Source organism: Crassostrea angulata, chromosome 4 (assembly GCF_025612915.1).
Source record: "Crassostrea angulata isolate pt1a10 chromosome 4, ASM2561291v2, whole genome shotgun sequence".
Lineage (NCBI taxonomy): Eukaryota > Metazoa > Mollusca > Bivalvia > Ostreida > Ostreidae > Magallana > Magallana angulata.
Window position 1 is genome coordinate 46314532 of NC_069114.1, and position 13119 is coordinate 46327650.

Genomic DNA, 13119 nt, shown 5'->3' on the forward strand with positions numbered 1-13119 from the left:
ATTCGAGCACGCACAGTTTGATAAAATCACGATCGAAGTAATATATTTAGTCATTTAGAAGAACCAGGCGTATACGTAGCATTAGTGCATACGTCCCTGGAAAAAACGTATCAAAGAAATATATAGAAATACGCATGCCAAATTTAAACATGAAACTTAAAATCTATTAATTACTTTTTCGTTTCAATTATCTAGTGAAACGTGCTGCATGTTTTAAAAAGTAGATACCACAACACCAGGATATCTTGGCTGTTAAGGACGTGTGTCACGGTGTGAAATTCAATCTTTCGGACTATTTTTAATTATTGTGTAAATTATGTTTTTCGGACTTCGTGTTAATTGTTACAAAAACTTTTCATCTATTTCGACAACTGTTTTATAAACGTTATAAATTCCGCGCAGCATTAATCACACCTGAGGCACAATCAGTGATGGACAGCTAATCTTTTAATTGACTTCTGTTTATGTTTATTGAAACTTAAGCTTCTTTCATCTTATTAATCCTTTTATGTACATGCTGCTAAAATGTCCCGAGTCACTCAATAGCTGTTTGATAATTGATTTACTTACATCTGTACTTCTTATGTTAATCCTTCATTGTGTTGTTCCATTGTTCATTATATATTATTCTGAATTGTAAATTATAGTCAGTTGGAATCAGACCTTCGGTGCTGATGCATACCAAACTCATGTAAAAGTATATTTCATGTAAAGTCTATATAAAGGTCTAAAAACTAAAACGCGTCTTGGCTTGTTGGAGGTTTTATGAGGCTGGGTCCAACAACAAGAGAATAAGCTCACGGTTGGCCCAGTATTAGTACTGTACGGGAGAGAGAGTCCCGTAATACGTGTTGTGCGTAGTCGATCATAACAAAACCTAGATTAAAACAGCCTGGATTCTGGACAAAGTTAATTAATACGAACATATATAAAAGTAGAACCACCATCGAAAGTGACACAAATATAATGTACTGGTTACATCAGACAGTGCACCTTAAAGAGGTATCTGCCGATAATTACGTGTACACTAGAAATGGTGGTTCCGTGGCGGGTCTTGAGAGTGGTTACAGGGGTGATGTAATATGATCTGAGCATATTTTAATTTTTTGCTGGTGTGAAAAAAAGATTGAGCCCAGGTTATTAACCTTTCCTACATAATAAATAAGAACCCAAAGTAATGGTTAATATACTGAACACAAAAGTATCAAAGGCCAGCAGATACATGCACACATTATATTAATGGTTTAAATTATGGCAGTAGATATGCAGGCAAATAAATCAAAAGACAAAGTGTGTATAGCTTAATAAAGACAATAGATATTAGCCAGTCAAAAACTTACAAGGTAGCACTCCGCCTCCCCTTTGAATTTCTGAATGAGAGAGAGAGAGAGAGAGAGAGAGAGAGAGAGAGAGAGAGAGAGTTTGTATTTTTCCGGATACAAAGTGATATAACAATGTATTTTTGACCCTTACACCCTTATGTTGGTCATTTGAAAAAAATTAATAGGCCTTATACTGGTAGATAGTTTTTCTACTATATATACCTTCGAGCAAAATAGTTTTTCAAACAGTGCCATTGTAAATTCACCGTTGATAAAACAATCACAACTTTAATGAATTTGTTTTTGTAGTCCGTAGTTTACACACTGATCAAAAGAAGAAAACAACTAGTATTAAGACGATCCAAAAAACTAAAATATATAAATTAAAAAAAATTGAAGGGAATATACTATGCAGTTCTATAATTTTCATGTTCACTCATTGTGTCTTTGCTTCCACAAGTCAAAAATGGTAAAAAAAAAAAAAAAAAAAAAAAGAAGAAGAAAAGTTTAGATGAAACCAGGTCCAGTTGATTAAGAACCTGGTCACTCAATGTAATTACTAGTTTATGTACGTGTGTGTATACATATAAATGTGTAAGGTCAATGTACATTTATTTTAAAGAGTCATACGGATGTTTTGCACACAGTATATAGCACATATGTATCTAACCGTTGATTTATGAAAAATAACGTCAAACACACTAAAGTTTTACTTTGTTTAAGGGTTTTTATCAGCGGGAGGGATGAGCTAAAACTCTGCTCAATCATCATATCTGAAGCAAATCCAAAGAAGCAATACAAATATCGTCTATCAGAAATTAGTTTTGTTTAATGAATAATAAAATGTTTTCGTTAAGTCTAAACCCTGTATATACTTAAGTACATAAAAAAGTAAATTCATTTTATAAACAGTGTAAAATCTGTTGCCTCTGGAGAGAAATATAAGTTGCTTTGGACAATGGATGAGTTCAAATGAATTCAATTCCCTTCGATTACAATAGAAATGACCAGCGGGGAACAATCAATTGGAGACTTATATTGGCCAGTAGAGGGCGACCAACGGACGACAGGTGCCCGTGGGACAGACCATGCAGTGATTAACATCGCTGCTGTCCAAAACAAAGTTGAGGAAATGTAACGATTCTGTCAAAACATAGAGGGTCAGTATATGGAATGGAACATGTCTATGTATCTGACCATTTCAATGATGACGTTGTGACATACTTGTATGTGTCGTAAGACAGTGGTATATATAGAGTGAGTCCGTATATACCACGGCGCTTATTTGCTGGACAGTTCCTTAGTAACAGTTGTATACTAAAAGACAGTTTTTAGTTGACATTCACAGTCATCCTACTTCATACATGTAACTATGTGGGTGACGGTAGCCATTGTGGTTGTAATGGTTGCTTTGGTTTGGAGGTTGACTGGACGCCCCAAAGGATTGCCTTCAGGACCGACATGTTACCCCATCATTGGGAATGTCGGACTTTTCAAACCACCAGAAGCTACACAGGCGCACAGAAAACTCAGAAAACAATATGGAGATTTCTACACATTGATGATCTTCAACAAACCCGTCATCTTCATCAGCGGGTTTCAGCATATCCGGGAACTTCTGGTCAAGCACGGAGATGTATTCTCAGAGAGACCGCGTGTGTATACATCGGAAATCATCGCAAAAAGAAAAGGTTAGAATTGTTCTAATGTTCCGCCTATCATATAGTTTGGTACCACTGCTGTAATACTATTATTCAGGCACGTAGCATCAGGCGGGGGGGGGGGGGGGCTGCCCCCCCCCCCCCACTTTTTCTCGCAGCAACAAATTTTTTAAAATTTACATATAAAAAATTGAATTATCATGGAGTCAGCCCCCCCCCCCCACTTTTTTGGGAGTATGTAAAACAATTGATATGAAAATAAGGAAATGAGTAGTGAACCAACCCACCCCCCCCCCCCCCCCCCCCCATTAGGATTTTGAAGATTTTGGAAAAGTTGAAATTTCCCTTTTTTTTCTTTTTTTTTCTTTTTTTTTTTTTTTTGCTTGTCAAGATATTTTGGATGAGTCTGGCCCCCCACTTTCAAAAACGATGCTACGTGCCTGTTATTGATTGATTGTATTGGTATTAATAATAAATTAAAATGTGTCCCCTCTGTATGCTTAATTATCAACGGAGTTTAAATTTCGGAGATACTGAATTAAAATAATTAAAGGCATATGAATAAATGAAATAATGGATGGCAAGCAAATTCCTTTAATTATTGTTGCATCTTTTGTTTTGATTATTTATAAAGATACCTGTTTTTTTAGTTAGTTTATATATTCGACAGTAATCGCATGAACATTAAGTATATAAATATCAGGTATTTTGATATAATTTAAGAATTTAATGTACATGTACATGCGTTTCTAAAAGAGGACATAACTACACGTAATCACCGTTCCATTGCATAATGTGTTGTTTAATGTACATAGCATGTATATACAGCGAATTACATCCATTTCCAGGTCTGGCTTGGTCATCTGGATCCTGGTGGAAAGAACAAAGAACGTTTGCACTGACGACCATGAGGAAATTCGGGTTCGGAAGACGCTGTTTGCAAAATCAAATCATGGAGGAAGTAGACTGTCTGATGGACGAATTCGAAAAGTATGACGGGAAGGCATTTAACGTTCACAGCCAGCTGAAAACGAGCGTTTCAAACGTCATCTGTTCCCTCATATTCGGCAAAAGGTTTGAGTACAAGGACGCAAAGTTCAAACAGTTGATGGACCTGCTGAACAAATTACTCGCGGTCCTCAACTTTTCCTCGCCAGCGTTCATCTTTCCCGAGATCAGTCAGTTTAAAATCTTCCATTTTGAAGACGCTAACCCGACTCTGAAAGCATTGGCAGAGTTCATTGGAGAGATGATAGAAGAACATAGACGAGATTTTGACGAGAACGACATCAAGGACTATATTGACGCCTATCTCTTGGAACAGAAGAATCGCACTGGCGAGATTAACACTACTTTCACAGGTGAGCTATAGACTTACTGCATGCTTAAAATCTCTAATAAAAGATAAAGTTTGATTTCCATCTTCAGATTTACTATGTAAACCTCTTCATTACTAATGACCGTTTTACATATTAACCTTACAATTATATTATTGAAGATGAACAACTGGCTGGTACCGTTCGAGATTTCTTCGCTGCTGGAACTGAGACCACCTCTTTAACACTGAGATGGGCTCTCCTGTATTTGATGCATTATCCTGAGATCAAACAAAAACTTCAGAAGGACGTGGACTGTGTTTTAGGCCAGGGTCTGCCGACTATGGACCACAAGACCAGCTACCAATGGTAGAAGCCTTCTTGCTCGAGGTTCAACGCATGGCCAACATTCTACCCCTGAATCTTCCGCACACAACGAAAGAGGATTTCTGGTACAAGGGTCATCGGTTTTCAAAGGGTTCAGTTATGTTTTTCATGATTGACTCTGTACTGACAGATCCCGAGATATTCCCTAAGCCGTCGAAATTCAACCCCGAAAGATTCATAGACGCAAATGGTAAATGCTCAGGCGAGCAGAAAGAAAAAATGATTGCTTTTTCAACAGGTAAATTGTGCAATTCAATCTGAATCCATTGTCTGGCAATTTCGTTTTTCTCTATATGTTAGGACTTTTTAAACTTTGAAATGATTTTTTATTTTCAGGACGAAGAATGTGTTTGGGAGAACCTCTCGCCAAAATGGAACTCTTCCTGTTTTTGACAAGAGTTCTGCAGCGATTTGAAGTGGAACCCGAAGATCTGAAATGTTTACCATCTCTAGAGGGTACACTAGCTGTCACCAACACTCCAGAGGCCTTCAACGTGAGACTGATCAAACGTCAATGACATCACTTTGATGATCCAAAATGTCCGACACTGAAGCTGTAAATAAGAATGGAAAGTTGTCAATGTCAAACATCAACAAAAAATTAATGTGCTCTTTCCCTAGTCGATCAATTCCACAATAAATCAATGGCAATGGGGAAAATATTATTCCCGAGGGGTGATAAGATTCACAGAAAATCCAAACTCTGAACTATTTTAAATAAAGGATTTTAAGGCCATGGTTGCGCAAGTATTCATAACAGTTATAAAACCTACTGTTTTACATTATACGTTCATTGCAAATGTACAGTTAAAGTTTGGAACGTAAATCTATGTCGTTGATATTTGTACGCATCATGTGTGTGTGTGTGTGTGTGTGTACATTGTGCGCGCGTGCTGTTTCGTTGTCAATTTAATTAACAATAAAATATTAGAAAACCCATGTAGCTGTGATTTTTTCTTTTTTAAAAATAAATAAATCCATGCTCCTAAATCTCATGATTTTATCTTACCGTATAACAAACAGTATTTACCACTTACTGTGTTTTCACGATTGCCCATTTGGTTCAGTCGTAAAACACAACTAAAATTATTTCAAATTTAATTTTTTCAAATTAGATCTATTTGATAATGTTATAAATCAAGTTTGCAAAAGCACATTTTCTTAATAAATATTTACTTTTGAGTATGTTAACGAGTTGGTGAGTACTTATAATGTAGAAAAACTAAACACATTGTCAAAATTTATTAAGATAATTTTCAAAGTCTTAAAAAACCCTTCTCTATTGTACTATTCATATTTTCTATCTTGATTACTACTACTGTACTTGTGACCCATTCCTGTTGGACCTCATATACCAGTGTACTTGAGGTCTTGAGTGATTAAAGAATTGAACTGAAATCAGAATGGTAATTGATCAATGTTGATATATCATTTTTGAATTAAAGTAAGTGGTGCCAATTATATGTGGCATGCTTTTTTTGTGGCTTTTCATTACGACCAACTGAGCCAGGAAAGGGAGAGCACTTTAAGATGGAATTAGTACAGTACAGACAGTCAAGGACGAAGCCCGAAATAAAACGTGTTCAAAAGAAGCCTGTAATCGATCGGCACCGTATTCCGCTGAAAGACATGTCACGAAGTGTTACCTTACAAATCGAGTTGAATACATGTAATGAAATCTGAACTTCAACTTACTAGTAGGTCAACACCGTCTTAACTTTCACATCGCATAAAATAAGCTGGTCTTTTATCTTTTATAAATTATATACGAAGTTTACTTGAATACACCATAAGGTGAATGACACTTTTTATGTCCAATATCGGTGCTATGTACTTTTCTTATTTCTCTATGTATTAAGTCCATTTAATGAATCAAAATATTTGGTTGTTGTAATAAGCTGTGTACGAGGAGTTCTTGAGGTCAAATGAAATCAGCCAGCCACGAAGGACGAATGCTTAGCTTAACAATAACCACTAGACGAGTTGAAGAAATGTAACGGAAAATTATAAAGAATCTCTATCTTAGAGGCGGCCGTCTTTGAAGTTATTGCAAAAGAGATGTTATCATGTTATAGAAAAAGGAGTAATTGTTATCTAGTTCAGTGATCTCCACAAAATATCAGGCCGTCGGCTCAGTGCATAAATACAGCTGCATTCGGTAACGAAGGTTACTCTGTACTGTAGTATGTGGGTGACGGTGGCCATTGTTGTTGTGTTGCTTTGTCTGATTTGGGCCCTGACAGGACGGCCCAAGGGACTGCCCGCCGGTCCGACATGTTTCCCCATCATCGGGAACATCGGACTCTTCAGGCCGTCGGAGGCCACACAAGCGCACAGGAAATTCCGAAAGATTTACGGCGATTTCTACTCGTTGATGATTTTCAACAGACCTGTCATTTTCATCAGTGGCTTTGACAATATACGCCAGCTTCTGGTCAAGCATGGGGACATGTTCTCCGAGAGACCAAGAGTGTATCCATCCGAAGTCATCGCTAAGAGAAAAGGTACAAATTTTCAATGAAATTGCATGCACATTTTTTGTATCATGGTTTTTTAAAAAATTTTATATCTTATTTAATATTGCAAAAAAAAAGAAGAAGAAAACTATTCCGAGCTCTTCTGATTCCCTAGAATTGTTGCATGTTCATAACTAGGATCTCACTGCAAAATACATATGTAAACAAATGATTTATTACAGTGCGTGCATAAAGTTGAATCTTCTCCGCAGTTTTGGAGGGGGCGGGGTAAATGAAGCGTCATTTTTAAATTAGACATTCATTTTTTACTTAAATTAACAACTACATATATAATACTATTAGATAACAGGAAACATGTGATTTATTTACGAAATTGACATGTCTTGTGTGATATATTAAAACATCTCTTATACAGATGTATCGAAATATCATGTTTAAAAATTTTACAATATTTGAAATAGCCAAAAGGCCAAGTGCAGGGAACTTACAAAAATAAACATTAAATTCAATACCCCCCCCCCTAAAAAAAGAAACCCCAATAACAAAGCTCCCAATGCAAAACAAACCAAATACTATTGAACAGTTTTATGACTGTTTTTAACGACAAGTCTCACACCTACAGGTTTGGCTTGGGCGTCCGGGGCCTGGTGGAAGGAACAGAGGACGTTCGCTTTGACGACTTTAAGGAAATTTGGGTTTGGAAAGCGCTGCCTACAGAGCCAAGTCATAGAGGAAGTGGATTGTCTAATGGATGAATTTGAGAAATACGAAGGAAAGCCATTCAACATCCACTACCAGCTCAAAATCAGTGTGTCCAACGTCATTTGTTCTCTGCTGTTTGGAAAACGATTCGAATACGAGGACGCCAAATTCCATCGTCTGATGAAGCTACTGAACACTCTGCTGACTGTCGTCAATTTCTCTTCGCTGGCGTTCATCTTCCCAAGCTTGAGTCGATTCAGTATCTTTAATTTCACTAAGGCAAAACCCACAATAAAAGCCCTGGCTGAGTTTGTGGATGAGAGAGCCGAGGAGCACAGGGAAACGTTCGATGAGAACAATATCAGAGACTACATCGATGCATATCTCCTAGAACAAAAGCAAAGGACGACCGAGGTCAACACGACGTTCACAGGTAAGATTGCCATTTCATTCAGGGTACTCCGACCCTTAATCCTTTGTATTATCATTGTAAATTAGTTATTTTTCATTCAAATTAAATAAAAAGAAATTGTACCGTGGTATCCACGCTTATGACAAAGTTATGGCTTATTTGCCCAGCTGAAATATAATTGAAAATGTATAAAAGTTGAAAATTTGTACAAATCCCTCTACTAGTGCTTCGGAGACTGAAACCCACAATAATCATAAATTATAATCATGATGTGGTCTATGTAATAACACCGAGCTAAAGACTTAAATGTGAACTTAATAATGTAAACCATTTAAAATTAATTGATCTTTTCAAACTTAAAAAAAAGTTGGGTATGAACAACTACATGTACCTCCTGATATTATAGAGTTATCGAACATTGCTGAGAATCAGATACATGTTTATAAACCCTCACCATAAGAATTGTAGGAAACCCAACTGGCCATGATTTCATTATGTAAAATTATATATACTAGATGATACGATAAATTTCACCGTTTTAAATTTAAACCTACATATGTTAAATGATGTAAAGTTGGTACACGTAAAATCTTCTCAAAAAAACCCGATTCTATTTTGTAGACGAACAACTAGCCGGATCAGTCAGAGATTTCTTCGCTGCTGGAACTGAGACCACCTCTTTAACACTGAGATGGGCTCTCCTGTATTTGATGCATCATCCAGAGATTAAACAAAAACTCCAGACGGAAATTGATACTGTTCTAGGTGGAGACAAGCCCACCATGGAGATTAAGGAGAGGCTACCAATGGTGGACGCCTTTTTACTGGAGGTCCAACGTTTGGGCAACATTCTTCCTCTGAATCTCCCGCACACAACAAAGGAAGACTTTTGGTACCAGGGTTACCTCTTCCCGAAGAACGCCATCATGTTTTTCATGATTGACTCAGTATTATCTGATCCTGCAATTTTCCCCGAGCCGCTGAAATTCAACCCAGAAAGATTCATTGACGCAGATGGTCAATTTGGGGGAGAGCAGAAGGACAAAATGATTCCCTTTTCAACAGGTACATGAATTGCTTTTTGTGTTAACTTTTTTCAGGTAATGTTTTAACAAAAACATGAATAAATTGAAAAAATGTTGACAATAATTGCCAACAAGTTAACAAGAACTGACAATAAAGACAAAAAACACAAAAACACGAGTAATGTTTTTTTTTCTTAAATAGGACGAAGAATGTGTCCCGGGGAACCATTGGCAAAAATGGAACTCTATCTGTTTTTGACCAGACTTCTGCAACGGTTTGACGTGGAGCCAGAGAACCCAAAGCGCCTTCCATCACTGGAAGGGACCCTGGGCATTACAAATATGCCGGAAACGTTCAACGTGAGGTTGATCAAACGCTAAATGATCTGTACAAATCTTCTGGTTGTTGGAATCAATGGGATATTTCTCTGTATAGAAACTACGTGTGTTCCAAACATGAAACATTGCATACTAGTAGTTAGGAATGTAAACTATAAATGAGTACTTTGCTTTATTATTTTTAAAATATATGAACAAAATGTGATATTTATGTAGAAGGCTGGTAATGCTCGGGCATTTATTCCGCAAATACTTTGCCTTGTTGTATAGTCTCATAGGTGAAACGTTTAAGTACGCATCAAACTTGTTGACATTTATATTTTCTCATTTCTTTTTTTCCAATGATTTGTATAAACATGTAATATATCTAATAAAATATATATGCTTTTAAAAATATCATCCTTGCAACAAATAATTTGTTATTGGAGGGAGATGTCTGACCCCAGGAATTGTAGGCAGCTGTATTAACATCGTATATTTAAAGGGGTCACGGTTTTGGTCAAATTTTATTTTTCTGTTTTCACTAGCTGATACCACGCGCATGCGCGGGAATTAACACTTTACATATTATTATCTAATTAAACTGAACTTTATTTATTTTAATTTACAACGATTGATAAGCAAGTTCTACAACTTATATTAACATCTCTTGCTGGCACGGGTGTTAGCGCGAGGGGGTCATTTGTGTGGGAAAAAGCTGGAGTACCCGGAGAGAACCCATGTGTCCAAGTGGGCGACCGCCATACCCTATCACATACAGCCACTGTCGATCACGGGGATCGAACTCTAGCCGCAGCGTTGACATGCGACAACTATTATCCTTATAATGCTTAATATGTTGAACCATATTTTTGTTGGTTTTTTTGTATATACATGTATTAAGTCCGATTTTTTTCTTATTTTATTCTTTAAAATTGAAATAAAAAACAAACTGCATTGTTGGCTACTTCGAGGAGCGGGCAGGGATGAAAAACTAAACTGAAATGGATAATACATATACATGTACATGGCCTTAATCCTGTTTGTTGCAGCTGACTGTAAAAATAATAAAATTTTATTGTATTTATTTCAAATCAGTGAATCGGTATTTAGTGTATCTCTCTTTAAATTTGGTTTTTTTGGGTCAGTTTTAAATATAATTTGTATTACTCTTCCACATAAGAATTGCAGATAAAATTGTTTTGAAAAAGAATCTGGAGGGTGGATCCCCATTAAACTTATATACGAACGTAAAATACAATAATCTGTTCATTAATGTTTACAAATTATTGTCTAAGGTTTACAACCAATCTAACGTGGTATAAAAAGTATGAAATTAAAGCACGCTAGATTATGCATTATTATACATTTGTGTGCATATTATAAACGAAAGTTGTTAGATTCAAAGTATCTTGTCGATGATGAATACGCCCTACACTTTCCGCCATGATGTCAATTAGTCAACCCGTTTCTGGGCACTCCGTTCTGGAAAGTTCTTTTCATTATTCACTCTATACGTAATCATTCAATATTATTTCAATGTACATGTAAGTATATATTTTGATTGAGACTATCCCCGACTTGGATCCGCCAAATCGTGTCCACCTCCTTACTCTTATTTTTGCTATTTCGGGCTTGTTTGTCGAGAATGAAAGTAGGTTTTTGATTAATTTCACAAAAATAACTTATTAGTTATAATTCAGTTAGACCTTACTGACAACATCTCACATGTGTTGAAATACCTAAGGAGTAAGCAAGTACTCTGGTGCAGGCATTTTGTAGTTTAGTTGCAAAATGCCTTAATTTATAAATATAGATTATTAACAGTGCTTTAGGAAAGCATTCTAATCATCAAATGAAATTTTAGAGTCAGTTGTAAAGTTATTAGCAAGATACAGGGCTCACAATTCTTTGTCATGTAAACAAGGCTCGTGCCCTGTTTTTGTTTACATAGGTTCAATATACCAGCAAATAAATCTTTTCCAAGCTGATTTGCCTATTTTCTTATTCATTTTAACCATAAATAAACAGTTCCTAACGTTTAACACATTCATTTTATGTCTAAAATTGGAATTTTCACTTCAACATTCAAAATGTAAACAAAAGCTTCGTTTACATAGCAAAGAATTGCAAGCTCTGTAACATGCTTATAACTCAACGAATGACACTCAAAATTTGGTTGCCTATTAAAAATGCCTTTCTGAAGCATTGTAAATATTAAAATTGGAAAAATAATTTTTGATCAAAATTGATTTCTGACACATTGAATTTTCTTTAGAGAATTGATTCAGAAACAGGTTTTATTTAAAAAGAAAGTTTGGCTTTTTCCACAGTTTGCCTACTCAGACAATGCACATAATGTACTTGAGGAAAAGTATTGCAAAAACTCAAAGAACTGTCAATTTGTAAAATATAGATAAAATTTGAGACACGCATTTACCACTGAAGGTTCTTTTAATATTCGTATTCTTCAATGCGATTGGAAATTGAATTTTGATACTTTTATAGATCTTGTTTCAAACAATATCATTTCGAAAAAAAAAATCAGAAAATTTCATCATCAGATATCTCTTTTCATCACTTGGATATAAACATTCAGAGAAAATGGCAAAGATGGTATCGGTTGTCTTTATATAGGAGAAAATTAATGGTCATTCAAGCTTTTTGAAATAAAGTTTAAATCAGCTGTATCTTGGGGGGGGGGGGGTTCAGGAGGAGTAACGGCATGAGACATTAAATTTTTTTTTCACACAGAAATAGTACCTTATGGAAATGTACATTAGAAGGATTATTTTAACGAATTTTGCACCTGTATGAACCCTGAAATTCTCAATAACATACTTATTGATACTTCTGTCGCTTGTTAGCAATGTGTTTTGTTATAAAAACGATTTAAACCTGTTCTTTGATCAGTCGACGATATAGCAAAGCATTACAAACGATGTTTTTCGATATCAGGTCTGAAAAAAAGATTCTTAATTGATTTTCTTTATTTCGGTAAAAATGAACGCGTGAAAGCTAAATGCACACATGAACCACAATTTTGACAAATTCATACGAAACAAATTGAATTTCAGTTATCGCTATAGCTCCTCATAAGACTAACTAGATTTTTTATGCATTGTCTATTTTTGTCAATTCTAATATGTTTACTATTTTTCCCTCCATTTTTCAGAGGACAACCTTCTTCCATCACACATTAATAAACTCTGAGGTTTTTTTCTTCTTAGATATGACACTATCTAAAACTATTCAGCAAATATATTACATTATATGTATTATACGCTCAGTATTCTGATTTAAACCTTTATATTATTTCGTATACTTTTAAGTATCCTGTATGATTTATGCTTATTAAAGTTTTTCACAGTGCGCACAAGAAAAATATTTTTACGATTGATAGTTTTATTTCTTGTACAGGTTTCAAATCAATAACTTTAATTCTCTTCGTTCATATCTTCAGCACTACTAAGGCATTTACTGTGTTTGCAAGCTACCT

General features: G+C 35.5%; 1 protein-coding gene and 1 pseudogene across 1 annotated transcript; both read left to right on the top strand.

The window, feature by feature from the left end:
* Positions 1 to 2384: 2384 nt before the first annotated feature.
* On the top strand, positions 2385 to 5619 carry LOC128181216 (cytochrome P450 2B19-like; annotated as a pseudogene).
* A 1008-nt stretch (positions 5620 to 6627) lies between these two features.
* Positions 6628 to 10037, top strand: LOC128179352 (cytochrome P450 2C39-like). The gene is made up of 4 exons (XM_052846760.1): positions 6628 to 7190; positions 7786 to 8298; positions 8899 to 9342; positions 9505 to 10037. Exons 1-4 carry the CDS (start codon positions 6872 to 6874, stop codon positions 9681 to 9683), a joined length of 1455 nt encoding a protein of 484 aa, XP_052702720.1. The 5' UTR covers positions 6628 to 6871; the 3' UTR covers positions 9684 to 10037.
* The last annotated feature ends 3082 nt before the right edge of the window (positions 10038 to 13119 follow it).